The sequence below is a fragment of the Lepus europaeus genome, chromosome 3 (genome assembly GCF_033115175.1).
Source record: "Lepus europaeus isolate LE1 chromosome 3, mLepTim1.pri, whole genome shotgun sequence".
NCBI classification, from domain to species: domain Eukaryota; kingdom Metazoa; phylum Chordata; class Mammalia; order Lagomorpha; family Leporidae; genus Lepus; species Lepus europaeus.
Window position 1 is genome coordinate 16,803,891 of NC_084829.1, and position 23,422 is coordinate 16,827,312.

General features: G+C 45.3%; 2 protein-coding genes across 2 annotated transcripts in view; one reads left to right on the top strand and one right to left on the bottom strand.

Annotated features, from left to right (window-relative positions):
• Positions 1-2,462: 2,462 nt before the first annotated feature.
• Positions 2,463-23,422, bottom strand: part of LOC133756422 (uncharacterized) — a 62,052-nt gene continuing 41,092 nt past the window's right edge. The window contains exons 6-7 of the mRNA XM_062187117.1: positions 10,190-10,606; positions 2,463-3,663 (exon numbers count right to left, since the gene is read on the bottom strand). Coding sequence (XP_062043101.1) covers positions 10,279-10,606 — 328 coding nt within the window. The 3' untranslated portion in view covers positions 2,463-3,663; positions 10,190-10,278. The remainder of the gene's footprint in view (positions 3,664-10,189; positions 10,607-23,422) is intronic.
• On the top strand, positions 15,099-16,624 carry LOC133754458 (histone H1.3). Its single transcript, XM_062184958.1, has one exon. It carries the CDS (start codon positions 15,138-15,140, stop codon positions 15,801-15,803), a length of 666 nt encoding a protein of 221 aa, XP_062040942.1. The 5' UTR covers positions 15,099-15,137; the 3' UTR covers positions 15,804-16,624.

Consider the following 23,422-nt stretch of genomic DNA (forward strand, 5'->3'; position numbering starts at 1 on the left):
CAGCTAGCATTTTAGTGTTGAGCCTTATTTTCCTTATCTTGCTCTTTGGGGTCATTGTAGGTTTTTTATATTGACCTTAACATGCTTTCGCGGTTTTCTTATGAAAATGGACTGTGAAAGAAATATGGGAAAGTTCCCTATTGGCCGATTATTCTATGCATTGATTCCTAGAACTAGATGTCTTCACATGGGGGGTGGGGGTGTTCCTTTGGCAACTGTTATTTGTCTCCCGTGAAAGCAATGTTACTGGTAAGTAACCTTTAAAGTCATTGTGAATACTGGGTGCACGGAGCTGTGGTGTAGTGGGTGAAGACGCCACCTCACCTCCAGGCTGGCATCCCTTATGTTCCCCGGATAAAGGCCTGGCTGCTCCACTTCCCACCCAGCTCTTTGCTATGGCCTGGAAAGCAGTGGCGGATGGTCCGGGTGCTTTGTCCCCTCACCCACTTGGGAGGCCTGGAAGAAACTGGCTGCTGGCTTCAGGTCGGCCCTGTATTTTTAGGAGTCGGGGACTGAAGCACTTGGGGGGTGAAGTGTCATTTTCAAAACTCAGTGAAATCTATAGGTACATGTAAATACATATAATTGTACAATAATCTCAAGTATCAATATTGATGGTATGTTTTTATAAGCCCATTTTTTTCATTTTTGTATTTTTATAATAAAAACTAGGAAAAGAGGCAACGTGACATCGAGAGAGGTCCTTTGCATAGGTGAGTGCCAAAGATGGGCTGCAGAGAGCAGTACAGGCAGCAGGGTATCCTACAAGAAATGTGTATTATTTCCCTTATTCTGGCTCCTTTCTCAGAAGTCAGCCAGAGGGCCAGAGATGGCATGAGGCCACTTCCAGCCATGTGGGCAAAGGGCAGGAGGGCCTCCAGTGTGATCATGATCACACAAGGGACATTGATAAGCAGAGGTGAACCCAGCGGTTGCCTGAGTGAAGGTGGCCTTTTGTGCATGATGGAGGTGCATGGCCAAGGTGAGGGACATGGTGAGCTCTGTACCCAGTCCCAGCAACTGTTTGGGATGTGGTCCTGACACTGCTGCACAGTGATCACATCTGTTGGGGTTAAGGTTGTGACAGGAAATCGCATATTGTTATTGGAAAATAGCAGGAGAGTTTCCTAAAGAGACATTTTGCAAATTGATCACAGGATACAGAAACCTCAAGAAATAGTGTCTCACTATAGCCTGGTAAGGATCACTTATTATTATCTTCAATGCACTGGTTCACTACCCCCATGGATGCCACAGCCAGGGCTCGAAGCTTCTTTCAGGTTTCCCACATGGGTGGCAGGGGCCCAAACACTTGGGCCATCTTTTGCTGTTTTCTCAGGCACATTAGCAGGGAGCTGGGTTGGAAGCAGTGCAGCAGGGCTTGAACTGGTACCCATATGGGGTGCCAACACTGCAGGCGGCAGCCTAATCCTAAATTCTAAGGCGCTGGCCCACTTAGAAGTCTGAAAAGGTTAGGGCAAGCAGTCACCAGAGCTGTATAGAAGCAGATTGCTGATGCGAATTATGGCCTTGAAAGAGGCCAAATGCAGTTTATGGTGACAGACCTCTGGAAGGGAAACTGGGAATACTTTTTTTTTTTTTAAAGATTTATTCACTTATTTAAAGGACAGTGTTACAAAGAGAGGGAGAGACAGAGATTGGTTCATTCCTCAAGTGGCTGCAATGGCCACAGCTGGATAGATCCAAAGCCAGGAGCCAGGAGCTTCATCTGGGCCTCACAAGTGGGGGCAGGGGCCCAAGCACTTGGACCATCTTCTGCTGCTTTCCCAGGCCATAGCAGAGACTTGGAAGTAGAGCAGCCGGGACTTGAACTGGCAACCATTTTGGTGGCTTTATCTGCTACCCCAGGGTGCTGTCCCCAAAGAACACCCCATGATAATCTTCCGTTTGTCCAGTTCCTGCATGGGGTCTCCACTGGCTGAACCCAAGCAGAAAGGGGTGGCCTGGGTAGCACGTTGATGAGATCTGTAAGGAAGACTCCCATGGCACGGCACCTGGATAAGATGGAGACAACTCTGCAGGAGTCACTGGAGGTACCTGGTTCAGCTACATAGTGAAGTCATGCCACCCATTTCCACGCTTTATAGGCTAAATGCTGCAAAAGTTATCTGTTTCAAGTGTTAATTCCTTTGCCTTGTCACTCAAAGTAACCTGCTGGGATGTGTCAAAGTTTATTTGTGCACCATGAGAACGTTACAGAAACGTCACAGAATGTTACAAAAAAAGAAGTTGACCCTACACACCCAATTCCACAGAGTTAAATGTTTCTCAAACAAAATTTACTGTCTCACTTTAAAAATTGTAAGTGTATATGAAAGCACTTCATAAATGTGTGGAAAACTTAGATTAAAAATGTTTATTTTGATACAAAACTTTTTGAAATCTATGTATTTTCTTATAACATACATTTTATTTTCCCATAAACTTTTTGCAGACTTCCCATATTTTTGATTTGTATTATTTGGCTTCTACTGAGGCTGCTTAAACCAGATACATTTATTAGAGAGGTCACCAATACAAATGAAACTTCACTCAACAAAGTTTCTTAAAACAAATTTATTGTAATAGAATGGTCACTCTTTTTTCAAAGATTTTGAAAATTTGGGTGCATTTCTCCCCACAGATAAATGAGCATTTGCTCGTAGTTACAGAACTTGCTTTTCAGTTTCAGCCTTGACTTTCCATTGCACATCATATTTTTATAGCTTCTCCCGGCTTGAACATCATTTTATTAAAGGATTTATTTGTCTGAAAGAGTCAGGGGTAGGGGGTGGAGAGAGAATCTTCCATTTGCATGTTCACTTTGCAGACAGCAGCAACAGGTGGAAGCCAGGAGTTTTCATTTAGCTCTCCCAGGTGGGTTGGCAGGGGCCCAAACACCTGGGTCATCTTCAGCTGCTTTTTCCAGGCCATTAGGCCAATTTCACTGACCTGGATCAGAAGTACAGCTGCTGGACATGAACTGGCACCCATATGGGATGGCAGTGTCACAGGTGGTGGCATTACACATTATGCCACATGGCCTACCCCTGAATGTGTACTTTAAAATACACACTGTTAGCACTTGCAGTCTTCATAAGACCAAAGTTATCAGGAAGGTTTCAGCCAAGCTGCTGAAGCTTTACTAGCTCCTAATGAGCTCATATCCACAAACCTTTGCTGTACTTCTTAGGATAAAATCCTTTCTCAGGTATACATTTTCCCCTATCTCCCCCTTCCTCCCCCACCTCCCTGGGCAAAGCCAAGCTTTTTTCTTCCCGGAGTTCCTTACTCCTGTCCGTGTTCACACAGGTGCCAGCATTTTTTGTACCCTTGTTTAGTATGCTGAGGGGCTGAAACAGCAGAGGGAGCCTTCTGACTGCCTTGACATCTTGGCGCTATCACTCCTTTTGTGGTGTGTCATATAACCTCCCTGTGTCTCAGGGGCCACATCGGCACAATGGGCACACTTTCTCCATAGATGGCAGCGAGGGCTTCTTTAGTCACACACACAGCTTGAATCAGGAGATTCTCCCCTCTGCTCTGACTTGAATTTTCCCACCTTTAGAGTCTTATTGCACAAAACTAATAAATTCCGAGAGTTGCAAAGTTTGAAGTATTGAGCATTTTTTGAGAGTTGAGTTTTTCCTTCCTTTTATTTTCCTGAAATAAAAAGGGTTTATTGATTCATACTAGATGCTAGATTAGGATTAGGCTCTGGGATAAGTTCCCATAGTTTCTAGCAGACAGCAGTTGGAAAAATCCTCCTGGTTTTTATTTCTTTTTTTAAAACTTACTGATTTTGAAAGCACAGTTACAGAGTGAGAGAGATGGATTTTTCAAACTGTTGGTTCACTCTCCAAAAGGAGCCAAGAGTTTTATCCAGGTCTCCTGGTGAGGCCAAGGTAACTTCGGCTGGCTGACAAGGTCACAGTGGAAGCTCTGTCTCAGCAAGGTGTGAGAAGGACAGCTTCGGTCCTCGTGGTGGTTTTAGGATATTTTTTGGGAACTACACTCTGCATAAGAAAGCTGGAGTTTCCTGGTGCTCCAGCTAATGAAAGCTGTATTTCTAATTTTAGGGAAGAGCACTTAGCTTCATAACCTCCAAAATGTCCATTGCTTTGTAGAATTTTAATCAAGCAGAATGTTAGTGTAGGAGTAAGGGTTAATGCTTTATGCAAGATTGAGTTGTTTGTGGAAAAGAATGTAAAGGCAACAGGCTCCCTGGTATATACTTCCCACTAGCATAAAGATAAATGTTATTAAAGCTTTAATTTAATATATGATACAAATACTACAATGGTTAGGATGTCAAAACTGTGGAATAGATCTAAGTGAACCTTTAAATAAGTACTACAAAGAAATTAAAGAATTACAGAATGAACCACAAAGAGGGGATACAGTTTAAAAAGGGTCTGCTTTGACCTTGGGGCTTCTAGTAAAGATTAGTTTAGAAAGGTAATATTCTAGCTTGTGTAATCAATTTCTATATAGTTCAGCAGCACTTGAGGCCTGTCTGTGATTGTAACCCATGCTTTGAATATGCCCTTGAAAATCAAATAAGTTATAATTAGAAAAAAAAAGGACAACAGACTTGTTATTGTGAGAAAAAAGAATCACTATGTGACTTATGATATAAAAAGAAAGTCTGGTGCTCGAGAGCCAGAGCTACCCCATCAGCCTTGCTGTGAGTGTGTCTCTCATTTCTTCGAGTGCTGACACCTCTCACACCTTGAGGATCGTGGACTGGCTGGAGCTGGTCTTTGGCTGTCTCCCACATGGGTGCAAGTCCCAAGCACTTGGGTCATCTGCTGCTTTCCCAGGTGCATTAGCAGGGAGCTGGTGCAGAAGTGGAGCCCAAATGGGGTGCAGGCACTGAAGACCTTTGTTAAATCTGTGGCACCATAGCGTTGGCCCTATCCTAGTTTTTATTTCTATACCCTAACTTAGCTTAATGAGGGTTAGTAACACTGTGCTGATGAGGTCCCTGGAGAGTTTTCCACCCATTAATTTCCCACAATAGGGAGGAGGAGTAGAGGAGAAACAGGAACCCATACCTACATCCAAAAGAACTCCTGTCCAAAATGAACTGGGAGCTCAATTCTTTCCTGAGATGCTGCTTGGCCTATCAGCTGTATTTCTCTTCATTGAACTTGGTGCTACCTCACTTCTCACTACTCTTTTTCTCATGTCTGAATTCCTATTTGAAAAGCACAGTTACAGAGAGAGAGAGAGAAGGGCATCTTTTGTCTGCTGGTTGACTCCCTAATGGTTGGGGCTAAGTCAGACTAAAGCCAGGAGCCAGGAGTTTCATTCAGGACTCCCATGCGGGGGGCACGGGTCCAAGTACTTGGGCTATCTTCCGCCACTGCCATCCCAGTCCATTCACAGGGGGCTGCATCTGAAGAGGAACAGCTGGACTTGAACTGGTGCCCCCATGGGATGCAGGTGTTGCAGGCCCACTCCCTTGTTATTCTCTCTCTCTCTTTTTATAACTTCTTGATCAAGCTACAAGTTACTAGAAGTTAGGAGCATGCTTTCTTCCTTACCACTTCCACTCACATTCTGGGTCATGTGCTAGATACTCAAGGCACACATACTTTGAAAAACATATTCATGCAACCTTATCGCATAGCCTCGAACATAGTGATGGCTGAGGGAATCTGTTGTGGGTTCTGCTCCTTTCTCACTGGGCATGGCAAGAACATGAGGTCTTGATGGGTCTGAGCTTTGTTCTCATGCAGGGAGCATGCAGATGCTCAGAGATGGTAATTTCAGTGCCATGGGAGAAACACACATGGCCATGGTACGCAACTGGGGAGTGGGCTGCCATGTTAGATAGGGCAGCCGAGAATTCCTCTTGGAGGCATTGGCCTTGGAAGGTTGCTGTGAAGCCACGCCAAGGGTGTTCCAGAATAGAGGAACTGCAGAAGTCTCAAGGCGAGAAAATGTTTGCATGTTCCAGGAACTGACAGGCAGTTAGCATGGTCTCTTGCTCCATTTTCAAACTGCTTCACAGTCCCTGCTTCCCCTGCCCATCTCTGACTCTGACCCTCCTGCCTTCCCCTTAGAAAGACCCTTATGGCCGGCGCTGTGGCTCACTTGGCTAATCCTCAGCCTGTAGCGCCAGCACCCTGGGTTCGTTGGGGTGCCTGGTACTAGTCCCGGTTGCTTCTCTTCCAGTCCAGCTCTCTGCTGTGGCCCAAGTGCTTGGGTCCCTGTACCTGCATGGGACACTGGGAGGAAGTACCCAGCTCCTGGCTTCGCCACTGTAGCAGCCATTCCATTCAGCCTTCCATGAGCCAATGGAAGGAAGGCCTTTCTCTTTGTCTCTCTCACTGTCTATAATTCTCTCTGTCTGTCTAACCCAGCCTGTCAAAAAAAAAAAAAAAAAAGAAGACACTTATGATCATACTGTGCCCACTCATGTAATCCACAATCATTTCTTTTTTTCTTTTTTTTTTTTACTTGAAAGTCAGAGTTACACAGAGAGAGAGGAGAACAAAGAGAGGTCATCCCTCCAATGGTTCACTCCCCAATTGGCCGCAAGGGCTGGAGCTGTGCGGATCCAAAGCCAGGAGCCAGGAGCCTCCTCCAGGTCTCCCACGAGGGTTTAGGGGCCCAAGGAATGGGGCCATCTTCTACTGCTTTCCCAGGCCATTGCAGAGAGCTGGATCAGAAGTGGAGCAGCTGGGTTTCGAACTGGCACTCATATGGGATGCCGGTGCTTCAGGCCACAGCGCCGGCCCCACAATCATTTGTTAATCTCTAAATCCCTAATCACATTTTCAAAGTTCATTTTACCATGGAAGGAAGCAGTCAAAGAGGAGAAATTCAAAGAGGAAGAAATGGGCCTCTTTGGTGATGGCAGAGAAGACATTATCCTATCAACAACAACAACAATGCATAAGGCCTTTCATTATCAGTAAGGAAACACAACTCCAAATCCCTAGGATACAAAAAACATTTATATCAGAAAACATTTAAGGCATTTCGTAACCTAAAGGTTTATCCAAAGGATGGTAGCAATCTTGGCAGGGCTCCTGCTATAACTGAAAACACTTCCAGAGACAACACTCAGAACTGCTGTAGAATTGGCCTGGTGTTTACGGCTATTGGGGTTGGTGTTGTGGCCTAGTGGGTTAAGCCACTGCTTATGGTGTTGGCAACCCATATAGACACCAGTTCATGTCCCAGTTGTTCTTCTTCTAATCCAGCTCCTGGCTATTGTGCCTGGGAAAGAAATGGTCCAGGTCCTTGGGCCTCTGCCACCCCATGGGAAACTTGGATGAAGGTCCTGGCTCTTGCCTTCTGCCTGGCCTTGCCCTGGCCACTGTGGCCATTTGGGGAACAGATGGAAGATTTCCGTTTCTCCCTCTCTCTGTAACTCTGCCTTTCAAATACAATAAATAAATCTCTAAAAAACCCAACAAAAACCACAATATTCACCACTGTTGAACCAGAACTTGACTCAGCTGGAAGCTGCCATGGCCAAAAGCTGACCCTCTGATGTCTCTTTTCCCAGAAGCTCCTAGCAGGAGCTTGTCTTCAGGAGAGGTCTTTGAAACATGTGACTGATTTCTGAAGCCGGGGCCACATACCTGCATGCTAGCTCCAAGAGGCTAAAAATGGAGATATATGAAGTCTAGTAAGCTGTAGGCAGCCCATAAACAAGTCATAGACAAGTCAAGGTCAATCTTGGCTTGTGGAATTCCTGGGAGGAAAAAAAGTGACCTATTCCCATACTCCAGGAGAATGATCAAACAAGAACACTCCGCTAAAATTAACTATGTTATGATTGTGTTGCAGAAGCCTGATAAGTTGCTTGCCTGTGTTGTTAACTTCTGTGTTGCCTTGAGCTGCAGCTGGTTATGTATAAAATATTGCTGAGATGCTGGAATAAACGAGCCTTGATCAGAATTTTGTCTTGGCTCCATTCTCTGCGCCCTTGTCCCTCTTTTCATTCCCACTCCCTCCTTCAGGTTCCGTTCGACAGGTGCGGCTGGCCCGCATCAGTAAGCGAGGCTAGTATCTGTGTAACGTGGCATATTATAAATACACAATGATAATACATGGCAGGTTGTTTGTCACAATTTTTGTCATTCAAATTCCAAGTAGAGATTGGCACTGTGGCATAGGTTAACCATCAGGCTGTGGCTCCAGCATCCCATATAAGCACCAGTTGGAGTCCTGCCTTCACCACTTCTGATCCTGTTCCCTGCTAACAGCCTGGGGAAAGCAGTAGAAGGGCCAAGTGGTTGGGCCCTCACACCTGTGTGGGAGACCCAGAAGAAACTCCTGGCTCCTGGCTTCTGATTGGCCCATTTTTAGCCATTGTAGAACCTCTCAGTCTTTCCCTCTGTCTCTCAACTAAATAAATCTCTCTCAAAACAAACAAACAAACAAACAAAACCCCAAAAAACAAAACAAACAAAAAAACCCAAGAAACCCACCAAAAACAAAACCAAAAAATGAAGTTCCAGAGTAAAACCAAACTAAAGCAAAATAAAAGCATATGCACTTCAAGCTAAAATTTTATGACAGTTTTCACTTTTCCCAGATATGATACTTGGTTATTTCTTTTTATTCTGTTCTCTCTCTGTTTGGGGCCTATTAATTTTTTTTTTTTCCCAACAAATAGTTCACAATCCTCATTTTAAAAACTGCAACAGATGGTTGGCAGTCAGAAATGCAACATTTGTGTAAAGGAAACTGCTTAAGAAAGTTCTAAGGCAGAAGAGGTATTGTTAGGGGGACTGATTTGTATTAAAGTCTATTCTTGGCCCAGATAGCTTGCTAGTTTCATTGATTCAGGAATTACATTTACTCAGTCATTGCCTGTAATTTTGTAGGTCTTGAGGATACTAAAAAGACACTATCCAAGGCTTAAGAAATCCTGAATAGAAATTAAGTAGTAACCATCACCAACATTTAACTCCAAAGCCATATAAGATAACTGTTCGGTTGGGCTATGAGCAGGTAAAGTGTGCTTTGTGCAGTACAGACTTATCCCAAACAGGGATTTTTGCCTGGGAGAATCAGGTAGAATTCTAAAGCAAACGTGTAGGAAATTCTCCAAAAGTGTTGAGGGCTATTTGTGGAAGGTAAATACATAAAGCCTAAAGTTTGACACGAAAAGGTTTTAGTATAAGTTATTCACAACATTCATTGCTGTAGAAACTACTCCTTAGTGGGGAAGGAGTACATGAGATGGTGGCATTCAGATGTCTGATAAAGCACAAGAATTGGGCTTATTAAGCAGACAATAGAACCAGTGAAGTTATTTCTGTATTTTCACATAGCATGGCAATATTTTCAACTTGCTTTATCTACTGCAGTGCAAGGCGAATTATAAAGTGGAAAGAATGTGGGTAGCGTGTGATTATCTGTGGTCACTACAGGGCCTTGATAATAAGGTTACATACAGGACTGGTGTTTTCTTTTTAGTGCCTGGATTATAGGTCTTTATTTGCAACACATTCTGAAAGACTTGAGGATCTACGACAAAGTGCAAGAATTTATTGGGAAAAATCAGGAATAGGGCCCAGAAAAAGCAAACTGGAGAATCAGGACGAACATAGGATCAGGGCCAGGAGTAAAAGTTTAACAGTACAGGGAGGGCCACGAAGGATCAAAAAGATTGCAAGCTCGCACAGAAGCCACATAAACTACTAGCGAGACATTCAGCTAGACTGGTGTTACTCCCTTAGCTTTGATTCAATGGGAAATCTGTCAACATTAACGGGAGAAGGGGCTTACCAAGACAACACATTCCTAGGTGAAAGGACTGGGGAGTAATGCCATTTTTAATTTGGCCAAAGAATGCACCAACAGACCCTTGGATAGATAAGGGTTAAAACCAATACACCAAAACTACACGACTGAGCTTAATAGCTAGCGGCTCACTTAAAATGCTGGACAATACCAGGGTTTTTCTTAGATTACATGCCCCGCCAGGATATCAGGTTAATCCTGGCTGTGATCACACCTCTGGCACAGCGCCTCTGCTACAGCAGCTCGCCCTGGGCCGCCAAGCTCGGGCCAGGCCTGCGCCGCGTGCCCGCCCTTTGTTCCTGGGCGGGACCCGCCATCTTGGGCGACAGCCGCCAACGCTGCGAACAAAGGCAAGCGCGCGCGTCGCTAAGCTCCTGGCCCGTCATGGGTCCCCTCAGTGAGTTCGGAACGTTACCTTGTCTGTCGCGTAAACAGCCCTTCTTGTGAGGAGATGGGTGGCCCTGAAAAGGGCCTTTGGGTGGGGGTCCGGGGCCGCGGGGCCGCTCAGCCGCCGAAGCCGTAGAGCGTGCGCCCCTGGCGCTTGAGCGCGTAGACCACGTCCATGGCCGTGACCGTCTTGCGCTTGGCGTGCTCCGTGTAGGTGACGGCGTCGCGGATGACGTTCTCCAGGAAGACCTTGAGCACGCCGCGGGTCTCCTCGTAGATGAGCCCCGAGATGCGCTTGACGCCGCCGCGCCGGGCCAGGCGGCGGATGGCGGGCTTGGTGATGCCCTGGATGTTGTCGCGCAGCACCTTGCGGTGGCGCTTGGCGCCGCCCTTGCCCAGGCCCTTCCCGCCCTTGCCGCGACCAGACATGGTGAAGAAGCAGGAACTTCGGAGCTTCTGCAACAGCGGCGCTGGCTGTAGCCCCTTATATATCAGTGAAGCGGACCTTTTTGGAAACCGACATGGCGGGGGCGGGACCGAGCCCTGGGTCCCCGCCTCTCCAGCCTCCTGGGTGTCCCCGCCTCCTGCCCGGGGCGGAGGCTGGGCTGGGGAAGGTGGGGGAAGGGCTGCTGGGCGCCGGCCTCCTTTGTTTGCTTGGCTGTTCTCTGCGCCTGCCAGGCCTGTGTCTGTGGGTATGCAGGCGGCTCCGTGCTAGGCTCCTCATCAGTCTGGTCACTAAAGACAAAAAGACGGTAACGGGACGCTTGTCGACCAAGCGGAGAGATGTCAGATTAATCAAGGCAGTTTTTAGGTAAAATTCTCGAGAAAAGTATAAAGGTTATTGATTGTGACAATGTACTCATGCTCATTATTACACCTGGCCCGTCATGAAACACTGTGTTAGTCAGCGGCATATGCATACAGGTCGCTTTCAGCATTCTTTATCATAAAGAGGAAGCTTTAGGCGGGAAAGCCGACATCAATTACGTTTCTACTTGTTTGCTGATTTGGATGGCACTATGTGCACTGTTGGAAGACGTGGAGACTGAATCTCCTCTAGTGAGTGGGGTTGCTGAGCCTCATTTTGAGTCTTATGACATTGGCTGCCTACCACTGCTCCTGTGCCATGAAAGGGTTAATGGAGTATCATGGTGAATACATGCTTGCAAGTGAACAGCACTAGTAAATTCACACAGATAAATTATAGGACATAGTGTTGAAATTAAAACTGTAGTAATAGTCTACACACAGATCATAGGTTGATATTTTGACTAAATCCCAACATTTCCTGGCACTTCCCACACATTCACAGCAGTGCCTTCTGTGCCCTTCAGAGGTAAGTTTTATAATCCCTTTTCTGCTGGTGCTCACCAAAAAGGCAGGGAGAGAGAAAAAAAAGATTCACTTTTTGGAGTCAGAATTCACTTGGGATTGGGGTTGGGCCCAGGCCCAGTTATCTGTGGACAAAGAGACATAAGCATCATTCATTCACTCCATTCATTCGCCAAGTTCTAAAATAGTTGCAAATATCAGGTTTTTCAAATATGGTCACCTCTCTCTGTCTCTGTCTCTCTCTCAAGAACTTAGAGTCTCATTAAGGAAAGAGAAGATTCATTTCAGGGAAGAGGTCAAACAGACCTACTCGTAGCTGCTGCCCTATGTTGCTCGGGAATAGCCATATCTCACCTGCATTTGGCATCACCTACAAGCTTGTTAGACCTGGAGAACTTCAGGCTCAATGCCAAATCTGCTGGTGATATTGCATGTTTAGCAAGATTTCCAAATGCCTGGTGTGTTCATTCAAGTTTAAAAAGAATTGTTTACAAATTGTTCAGTCTTATTTACAGTTGCCACTTACCACAGCTGCCTGCTTAAATGTAAGTCCTTAAAAATTAAATTTGTATTTCTTTCAACATTCAGTCACCTTTATGTGTTTAATATTCATGTGTGGATACTGGCTACTTATTAGGCACTGAAGATAACAGAATATTTTTGTCATTGCAGTAGCTTCCATTGGACTGTGCAGTGATGGGATTTTTTTCTGAGGAGACTCCATTCTCGATTGAGGAAGGGAGGGGGATACTGGAGGATGAGGTGGTCTGCAGGAGATGAGGATTTAGACTGTTTTTGAAGTATGACAAAACTCAGCAGACTTCTGTTCGTACCAGACATTACAGATAGTCATGTAAAAAGGAAACTTGAAGTTTGAAAGTAATGATGCTCTTTTAAGGAAATCAAATTAAACCAACAGAGTTGTGCTTAGAGATGAGTTTCAAGGGGCCCATATCCATAGGGACAGTCACCTGGTAGGAAGTTACAGTAGATGTGATTTCTCCAGGACTGTCAGGAAATATCTGTGACACAAACCTCTAGCTTCCTTATTATTTCTTTGCCCTGTTTCACATTGATTCTACGTCATGATTTCTACCCTGAAGCCTTTGATAGTCACTGAATTTTGGAATGCTTAAATAGCACTCATGTACCATTGAGTATGCTCAGTGAGCAGTGCCTGTATCTCTGAGAGTCCTTTACTATTTGGGAGTGGGGAAGCATTGACACAAAAGGGAACATGAAGCCATACATTAGATAGCCATTAATTATCTAATTAGTTTTTTCTCAGTTATTTTTTATATCTATAAAATAAACGAATGGTTTGAGTTTCAGTGTGGTGGATAACCTGCTTTAGGATAGACTCATATATATATATTTTACATTCAAAGGTAATAAACAGAAGTTTTTTTGAGAGCTACCAAGCAATAGGTGAGATTTTTTTCATGATTGAAGTGGGGTCAACATTCAGAAACATTGTCCATGATGCTTATGGGGAAAATAAGCAGTAACAGGATTATTATCTACAGTACAACCCCACCTATGCACATGTGGACAAGAATGTGGCTGGTGAAAAGGAATCTGGGTATTGCCTAGGACATGTAGAGTATCTGCAAATAGTTAAGGAGATGGCCCTTTGCCCAGTGCCTTCCTGCTCACTGAAGCCCTAAGTAGCCAAGAATGTAATGGTTGGCATTCTCTAAATGAATAAACTCACCTATGACTTGATGAACAAGTACTGCACAAGGATTATTATGATTATAAAAATAAACAAAATAACTTTTGAAATATAAATCTAAATTTATTTTTATATCTGGCTAGCATAAGGCTGTTAACCCAAAAAGAAGAAGGACCTGTATAATGCTGTGACCACTATGTTGATGGTGATGGTAGGGCTAACAATCAGTCCCTTTCTCCAGACACCTTTGAGTTTCCTCCCCAGGAGGTCACTGAATGTTGCTGATCCAATCCTAAAAATTTACCTCCCTGGTAGATGATATTTGTATTATATATATAATTACACATAACAATTATATATATAGTTATATATACACACATATTTATAGCATGGTTGTAAGACCCAGAGACTTGGTTCCAGTCTGTGCAAGCCAATAACCTTATTTTTTAAAAGCAAGACAAGTGATTTTTATAGGATTAATTAAGCGCAGACAAATGACATCTTTAATGTTGATAATCCTATCAGATTTATATGATAAAGTCTTTATCACTATTGAATATAGATAAGAGTGATTAAATTTTTTGGAAATAGCATTTAGTAGAAGAAACCTATCTTCAAAATACTTTTGTTTCTAATATATACTAACAAGCATTGAGGTTTCATTTTCACTGATTATTTCTTGGGGAATATTATTTTGTATTCAGCTATCCAACAATCACCTAATTCTCACAGCTCTATTATTTTGAAAAGAGACTTCGTGGTGAAGTCACTCACCCATACAATGTTTTGTTCAATTCCTTAGGTGGATATATTCAGCTAATTACTTTGGGTTATGACAGCCAGTGTAGTCCATATTTTTTGTTAAAAAGCTCAGAGAGTTATCAAATTTGTAATGTGATTTAAATGAGAAATTTTCCCATTCCAACTCTTTGTGAGCATATCTGGAATGTCACAATTTGTATTTTAAATACAGTTTGTAATTGTAGGCAATATATGCAAACTTCTATTGAGACTATGGGAGGGGAAATCTAACAAGCAGGCTGGCTGTCATTAAATCATTTCCAATTTAAAACGTGGGACATGAACACTTGTGGTTTCTCAACGTTCTACAGCTCATAGCTGGTAAATTCATATGGATCTGACACTGTATTACTTAATGATTTCTTATAGAGTAGGTGGTTGATCTCGAATGGCCATTGTAGATCCTAAAAATCCGTTTAGAACTGTTTGTCTATGAGGCAAAGGCAGCAGCCTTCTCCCATCTTAGAGAAAATGTTTGAAATCCTGAAAGCATGGGGATGAAGCCCAGTTTACACACTGGCAATTGAGATACTTTTTAAAAGAAAAAAATGAAAATAATCTGAAATAATGATCCCTTTTGTACGCAGAAGTTTCTGCCCTAGTGCCAATTCCTAGAGGTTGGTGTAAATAGCTCGTGGGAGAGACTGTGCTATTGCCTCCGCGAAAAAACCCAATTTTCCTATGCATTTGGGTAAAAATCAATTTCTGCATATAAAGTTTAGAAGGTAAGAAGTCGGTAAATAATGTCCCGGAAGAAATACTTGTGTACGATAAAGGAAGAAGCAGTATTTTTAAGGAAAACCTGAAAGTTGTCTCAATTTGACCAAACTTTGAAAGAGAGTTGGGGGATTTAGGGAAGCTTTGGGGCGTCGGATTTGAAAGGAAGTGTAGAAAACCAAGCAGAAATGAAGCCTGAAGTCTCCTGGACCCGTTTCCCCTAAATCCCTAGTTATTTCGTGCGCCGATTTCTTATATTTTTATTCTTTTTTAAGGGGCAACAAACACAGCCACAAGGCAGTGCCGAGGAGTCCTGCTCCAGCGCTCGGCGCAGAAGCAGGGAACCAATCACCACGCAGCGTCTCTCTATATAAACCCCAGCCGCCGGCGCCGGAGACACGCTGCTCCGATAGCCTCAGCTCACTTTTGGCTTTCCTGGCCCACCGGAGACATGTCGGAGACCGCTCCCGTGGCTCCTGCCGCCCCCGCCCCTGCGGAGAAAACACCTGTGAAGAAGAAGGTGAAGAAGACCGGCGCAGCCGCCGCCAAGCGCAAGGCGTCCGGGCCCCCGGTGTCCGAGCTGATCACCAAGGCCGTGGCCGCCTCCAAGGAGCGCAGCGGGGTGTCGCTGGCCGCGCTCAAGAAGGCGCTGGCGGCCGCCGGCTACGACGTGGAGAAGAACAACAGCCGCATCAAGCTGGGCCTCAAGAGCCTGGTGAGCAAGGGCACCCTGGTGCAGACCAAGGGCACCGGCGCCTCGGGCTCCTTCAAGCTCAACAAGAAGGCGGCGGCCGGCGAGGCCAAGCCCAAGCCCAAGAAGGCGGGCGCCGCCAAGCCCAAGAAGCCCGCCGGGGCGGCCAAGAAGCCCAAGAAGGCGACGGGCGCCGCCACCCCGAAGAAGGCTGCCAAGAAGACCCCGAAGAAGGCCAAGAAGCCGGCGGCCGCCGCAGGGGCCAAGAAGGTGGCCAAGAGTCCCAAGAAGGCCAAGGTGGCCAAGCCCAAGAAGGCGGCCAAGAGCCCCGCCAAGGCCAAGGCAGCCAAGCCCAAGGCCTCCAAGCCCAAGGCAGCCAAGCCCAAGGTCACAAAGGCGAAGAAGGCGGCCCCCAAGAAGAAGTGAAGTTCTGCTGGGGCGCTTCGCTTTGCCAAACCTCAAAAGGCTCTTTTCAGAGCCACCCACAGATGTCGGGGAAAAGAGCTGAACCGTAGATGGGCAAGTATGGAAAAAGTTACTACGCGGTCTTTAAAATTGGCGCCCTGCATTGTATTGGCTGGGCTGTTTCCTTCCACGGAGAAGCTAAGCGCATGCGCCTGGCTCCTGACGTGCCCTCTTTTGTTGTAAAGACGCTGTAGGCTAAACTTTGCTTTTCGGCCGGGGCACTCCGAGGCGGTGGTGCGGCCCGGTTGTCGGACGCGGGGCTGATGGTTCCATGCCGAGTTGCAGGAGCCCCTGTATTGTGCGTTGCCAGCCGCAGGTGGCTCCGGGTCAGGCGCCCCGCCGCCCCGTGCCAAGCACCGGCCGCGTGTCCCCGGGAGACTTGCACTGTCGCTGTTCACTCGGACGTAGCTGGCCAGGGTGCAGCAGACTCCGCTGCTGACTGGTTCTGTGCACCTGGGTCTTGGCGTGCGAGTGTCCTTATTTTTTTGGACTTGCACGTGTTTACGTCAGTTGGAGAGTCCCCTTTGGTTTTGTGAAGTTTCCTTTCTTGTTGGGTTCGCAAAGCTATTGGGAGTTAGCCAATCAGAACCTGTCTCGGCTTGTTTGCGTGGGCTCCTGAGGAGTGCTGCACCAATCGCAGAGCGACTTAAAAAGCAGTTGCAGGTCCCCCTCCTGCCCTAATTTTCCTTTTTCCCCTTCGCTGCCCCTGAGTTTGATTCTTGTGTTTCCTAACTTTACAGGCAGCTGAGCTATGATGTAATAAAGTTTAACAGTTTTCCATATGTGCGTGTACCTGTTTCGTCCGTCGTTAACTCGCAGGATCCAGGGGGCCTGGGGCTAGTTAGCTCCTTTTTGTACTTGCTCAGTAGAAACTGAATGAGCGGGAAGACAGCAAAGCCTTTGAAAAGCTGGCTTGGTTTGTGAAAGCCGAGATTTCTGAACTGATGGAGATAAATGAGACTGAACTGGGTTAGTTTGTTTTTTGTTTTGGGAAAGCTGACAAAATCTGAATTCCATATAGATCTATCTGGCTCTGGGTCAGGAAGTGTTACATGTTTATTTTAGCAGACATAATTGCAATTTAGCATTTTTTTTGAATTACTAGTATGTGATACTAGTTTAGAAAATGTGGCCTTTTTATCAATGACACTTAGATATTTTCAGGGTCGCTTATGGTTTCTGAAATAAAGTTTCACTTTGAGTCCTGTAAACTGACATTCATTGTTACACATCTTGCTGGGCCTTGTTTAGGGTTAAGAATTGAGTCTGCGGGATCTTCACCTTCAAGGGAAATGCCAATTATGAAAATACATGGATTTCAAACACTTTAGCCATAAAATAAACATGGGTTCAATCTTTTCTAAAACGTTTTATAGGTCCTTTGCATATTATACATCAAGAACATTGGTCGCTAACATTTTTAGTATATGTGCTGCTGAAGCAAGCACAGTAACTGACATTTTAAAGGATTTGCTTGTTCCTGTGATTTAAAGTGAGAGAGAACGAAGGAGAGAGAAGATCCTTCAAACCACTGGTTACTCACCAGAAGTCTGCAAATAGGGCTGGGCCTGGCTGAAGCCTGGAGCCAGGAACCCCCTGTTGTGCGTGGCAGGAACCCAAGTACTCAGGCAGTCATGTATTTCCTCCCAGGTGGTAGCAACAGGAACTGGAGCTGAAGCATGGAGCCTGGACTGGAACCAGGCACTCAAAGATGTGATGCTAACACCCCAAGCAGCAACTTACCTGCTGTGCCCACCTGGAGAACTATTTTAATGCCATTTACTTCCTTATTCTGCAGATTATAAATATCCTGTGTGTATAAGTTTCCAGACTCTCCATATAGTACAGAGAGACCCATTACCACTCTTTCCTCATGGCTGGAATGTCTCTTCACCCTATTTATTTGCTTTCTTAATGGGATGTATTGTGTTAAACTTTATATCCTACTTATGCTTCTGGAATAAAAGCCTTTTAGCCTGTATCTTTTTAGCTCTTTCAAGCAGAAGTTCAGTTTTTAAAAAGTACATCTGCATGCTATTATTTGTATGAGGACTATGTTGATGCTGTTTGTTTAAAATAGTAATAGCTAGTGGGAATCATTTTGGGCATTTCACTTTTCTGAAAGAGATGTGCAGATCTGAAGCCAGGAGCCAGGAGCTTCTTCCAGGTCTTCCAAGTGCATGTAGGGGCTCAAGCACTTGGTCCATCTTCTACTGCTTTGCCAGGTTATAGCTGAGAGCTGGATCAAAGTGGAGTAGTTGGGACTTGAACTGGTGCCAGCACTGTAGGTGCCAGCACTGTAGGTGGCAGCTTTACCTGCAGGCCCTACAGTGCACAGAATAGTATATAGCTATTGAACTTGGATGCATAAACTAATACACGACTTCTGACCTTCAATAGAAGTAATTTTTTTTTTTTTTTTTTTTTTACAGGCAGAGTGGACAGTGAGAGAGAGAGAGAGAGAGAAAGGTCTTCCTTTACCGTTGGTTCACCCTCCAATGGCCCCTGCGGCCGGCGCACCGTGCTGATCCGAATCAGGAGCCAAGTGCTTCTCCTGGTCTCCCATGTGGGTGCAGGGCCCAAGGACTTGGGCCATCCTCCACTGCACTACCGGTCCACAGCAGAGAGCTGGACTGGAAGAGGAGCCAAATGGGACAGAATCCAGCGCCCCAACCAGGACTAGAACCAGGTGTGCCAGCACCGCAGGTGGAGGATTAGCCTATTGAGCTGCCGCGCTGGCCAGTAATTTTTATACTCAAAACTTAATGAATTCTAATCAATACATAAACACAATAAATGGCAACTTCTGTTTGTTTGATCTCCTAATTGGAGAGAGTGGTCCCATCCACTGGCTCTCTCCCCAAATGCTCTCAACAGCTAGGGCTGAGCTGGGGTCTGATCTGGGAGGTGGGGATGTAATTCTACTCTTGGGTGGCAGGAAGCCACATATTTGACTTATTATTGTGCCTCTTAGTGTCTGCATTAAACAAGAAACTGCGGTGAAGAGCCACAACTGGAGCAGAAGCAACTTTCCCTTTCCCAGCCACTGTATATTTTCAGTGTAAGTGGGAGTCCTAACCATTGGGTCAAATGCCCACCTCCATCTTTTACTGTAAATGTCAATTGAACTAAACAATTTTCTGAGTGTCTCGTCTTTTTTCAGGTAAGCTACATGCTATGGTGGATAATAACAATATAAAACAATATAGAAAACGTGTTTTCTGTGCTCATTATGTCTTCCTGTTTCAAAGTCCAGCAGTTTTGATAAAAACACAAGCTAAAACTTACTGTGCTTGGCAGGCGCCATGGCTTAACAGGCTAATCCTCTACCTGCGTCGCCGGCACACCGAGTTCTAGTCCCGGTTGGGGCGCCAGATTCTATCCCGGTTGCCCTCTACCAGGCCAGCTCTCTGCTATGGCCCGGGAAGGCAGTGGAGGATGGCCCAAGTCCTTGGGCCCTGCACCCGCATGGGAGAGCGGGAGAAGCACCTGGCTCCTGGCTTCGGATCAGCGTGATGCGGCCGCAGTGGCCATTGGAGGGTGAACCAACGGCAAAAAGGAAGACCTTTCTCTGTCTCTCTCTCACACTATCCACTCTGCCTGTCAAAAAACAAACAAACAAACAAACACACACAAAAAAAACCCACTGTGCTAGATCTCAGAGTGCAGAAAAAGTAACTACAAACACGGAATCCCTTTACTGCACGTAGTAGTGGATCACTATGCTACAACTATCAACAACTCCAGTTATTTCAATTATGGACAGCTAGGCATTTGCACTGACTCCCCAATTCAGAGCTCTCAAGTTGTAGTCTGCTAGGCTTCCAAAAACAAAAATTTCTATAAAATCACTAGGAATTCTTGCTGTGGCTCTCTTGGTCTATGTATCTATTTACATATTTGTTGGAGTGTCATCACCTCACTGATCTTTCCTTAGTGATTATTTGATGGGCAGCAGCACTCTTCAATGTTGATAACAACCTAGCAAACATATCTCCTTCCCATTTGGGGAGTTTCTGGGAATGTTTAGACAAGATTATTCCCACGCTTAAGTATTCCAAACAGTCAACATTCTTAAATGACAGCCTGTATATACTTTCAGAATGAAATTCCTAATTCCCTCCCGTTTTGAAAAACAAACAAACAAACAAAAACTCTTAAAATGTTATTTCCAGAATAGGGATATGTGCTAATGTAAGCGTGCTTCTAGGATACAGCCGGCAGATACTCATCTGAATAATAAAACAGGGTAGTCATAAATGAACTTCCCGGAGGAAGTTGGAAAAGCCGCATTCCTGCATTCCCCAGGAGCACTCGGCCCAAGGCCACTGTAGCTCTTGTTCCTTTTTTGTCACTGCCCATTAAAACCCAGCAAAGGCGACGAAATTCCTCATGGTATGTCCTTCACTTGTCAAACCCAGGTTCCCGGAGCTTTAGGTTTGGGCCACATTCCAGGCATTTAAATACAGTGAAGCACCCTGAGGCAGACAAAGCACCGCACCCTGGAGCTACTAGCTGAGGCCAAGTAAGTTAGTGCGTCGTGAAATGTCACTGAACTGCATAGCCCTGTCGAAACCGGGCAGAGCGGGTGCAGATGAAACTTCCCGCGGTCCATCTCCACAAGCATTCCCAGGGCTTAGAACGTCATGGGCAGCATAGCCCAGCATTACAGCACCTTATAAGAAAGTGTTGTTGGCTCTGAAAAGAGCCTTTGGGTTTCGGTGAGCTCACGGCCAAGGTCTTAGGCCCGCTCCCCGCGGATGCGGCGCGCGAGCTGGATGTCCTTGGGCATGATGGTGACGCGCTTGGCGTGGATGGCGCAGAGGTTGGTGTCCTCGAAGAGCCCCACGAGGTAGGCCTCGCACGCCTCCTGCAGCGCCATGACGGCCGAGCTCTGGAAGCGCAGGTCGGTCTTGAAGTCCTGCGCGATCTCGCGCACCAGGCGCTGGAACGGCAGCTTGCGGATCAGCAGCTCGGTGGACTTCTGGTAGCGCCGGATCTCGCGCAGCGCCACCGTGCCGGGCCGGTAGCGGTGCGGCTTCTTCACGCCGCCCGTGGCCGGCGCGCTCTTGCGGGCCGCCTTGGTGGCCAGCTGCTTGCGCGGCGCCTTGCCGCCCGTCGACTTGCGCGCTGTCTGCTTCGTGCGGGCCATCGCGGATCCGTACAAGAAACGGTAAGGAGCCCGGCAGACGACTGGCTTATATAAGAAAAGGGTCGCTCTGATTGGGTTGTGGACAATGCCCGTGACTTCCGGAAATACTCTCACGGCTTTCGATTGGTTTACCCTGTGGGGGCCGGTTTTTGATTGGTCGATTTCAATTCGTAGACCCGGCCTCTGTCACAGAATCATTTCCTAGGTAACTCGTTTCTTTGTTAAAGGTTTACGTGTTGGAACGTTACAGAGTGTTAATAATGTAGCCTCTTGGGCTTGTACAATGTTGCACTGCACAATATCGAGTGTGTTTGAAAGGGAAGAAATTTCGAATTTGGCTCTTGGGTTCGGCCGCCATTTTTTCTGCCTCATTTACCTGTTTCTGTGGCAGTGTTATCGGTTTAAGAAAGCTACTGTCTCCGGGACCTCGGAGTATGGAGCTTACTCACGCGGTTTTCTAGAATACAGGATTTTAAGCGAAAGGAATGTTGTGTTTTACTCCGGGTATGCGTGGCGAACTTCAAGTGCCTGCAAACGTTGGCTTTTTAATATCGGACTTTCCTCGCCCCGAAGGGAATATGAAAGTCTGGCTTTGTGTTGTTGAATTCAAAATGCCGGTCTGGGTATAATAGGAAGAAAGCTTTTCCGAGGTAGAGACTTGGAAAAGATGGCGGAGAACTCTCCCAATCTGGTTGGTTGGTTTTTACAGCCCCAGAGGCACAGGCGCTGAGCGGTCAGAGCTGCTGCTGGGGGCGCCTCCCCCAGACCATGGGATTTCCGTCCTAACGCATTAATCCACCTTTATTTTTGAAGATTCTAAAAAACATTTATTGGAAAGAATTCTTGGTGAAATTATGTGTGTGCTTGCTCTAAATCGACATATTGGGTTCCTTTTGTTGCTCTTCTCTGCAACCAATGGAGAAATAATTTTGGGCATTCCTAATTCACTTACATTTAATGTATTGGCTACACTGGTACAATCAGCGTTTAGATTTGTAAGGAATTGTTTGCATAAACTTTATGTAAAGAATTGGGAAATTTGCCCCAATATCTACTTATGTCTTAGGAGGGTGGTCCAGATGTTGGCACTGTGTGAAAAGCTTTGTTCTGTTTCTCCCAGATTTTTTCAAAGCTACTCTGTTTCGTACATGGAGGAATTTAACAACAGGTATTTCTAGTGCAGTATGTAAGCATGTTCTCAGGTTTTTACCAAATTGTAAAAATGTAAGAGACTGAAACTGTATAAATCGTTTATTTAAGGTTTTCAGTGCAGCACTGACTCTGTGATATGATTGTATACAGAAGGAAATGTCTTAAAGCTATAAAGGTTTTGGTGTTTCTCAGTTGTTTGTTTTTTTGGTGTGTGTTTTGAATCCTAAAAGCCTTAAGAAAGTAGTGTTCTAAATGTACTATAGTTCCTTGGATTGCCCAATAGTTCCTTGGATTTTAAGATAAGGTTGTAGGGGATCCATGTGACACTGAGTTCTCCAGTGATTGTATTATGCGTGCCTACATGCTTTCTTTCAGAAATCGGGCCTGTAGTGCAAAGATAGTTTTCTGTGCATATTAAAAGATGACTTGGCCTTTCTGTAGTAGACACTTGCCGAGGCCTGAGGGACTTTTGGTTCTTAGGCCTGAGAGTTTACCCTCCTTACAAATATCTGGCTTGTTTTTATGGTACTCTTACAAATTTTTCATTTAAAAAGAAGTTTTCATTAACTATCTTGTGCTTGCTTTGAACATATTATTGTGGCAACTTTTAATATATGGTGCTGATAATGTATTCTGAAACTAATTTTTATCACTTTTCCTTTTGTGATGTATCTATATATTCCCTGCCTTCAGGGAGTAATTGGTTCATATTTATTCAGATAGGGGGAAAAAAGATATACATGAGATGCATTAGTTATATGTGTCAGTGTTAGTGTTAGGAAAATGAGTCAGTTATATTTGGGCTGCTGAAAGAAGAATAAGTTAGATGCATTGCATTTAAGCATATGTCGAGTGTTAAAAGCACTTGTCAAGGGTTACTTCCAGCTACGCTGTGATCCACCTGCCCCACCACTGAGAATATCCCCAGTGAAAAGTACTCAGTCTGTGGAGACATCTGCACTCCTATGTTTATTGCAGCACTACTCATAATACCTGAGGTATGCAGTCAACCAGTGTCCTACCAAGGAAAGGGTCAAGGAGATGCAGTATGTGTATGGAAGGGAATACTAACCAAAATGGATGAAATCCTGTCATTGGTGACTTTATGTTAGGAGAAACAAGCACAGAATGGTGAGTAGTGTGTTGTTTACCCACATGGAAACCTCTCAAAATCTTTATCTCCTTGAGATTTGGAGTAGAGAAGTGGTTGCCAGAGGCTGAGGAGAGGAGAGCAGGAGAATTGGAAGAGATTAGCAACTGATACTACATGGCACGG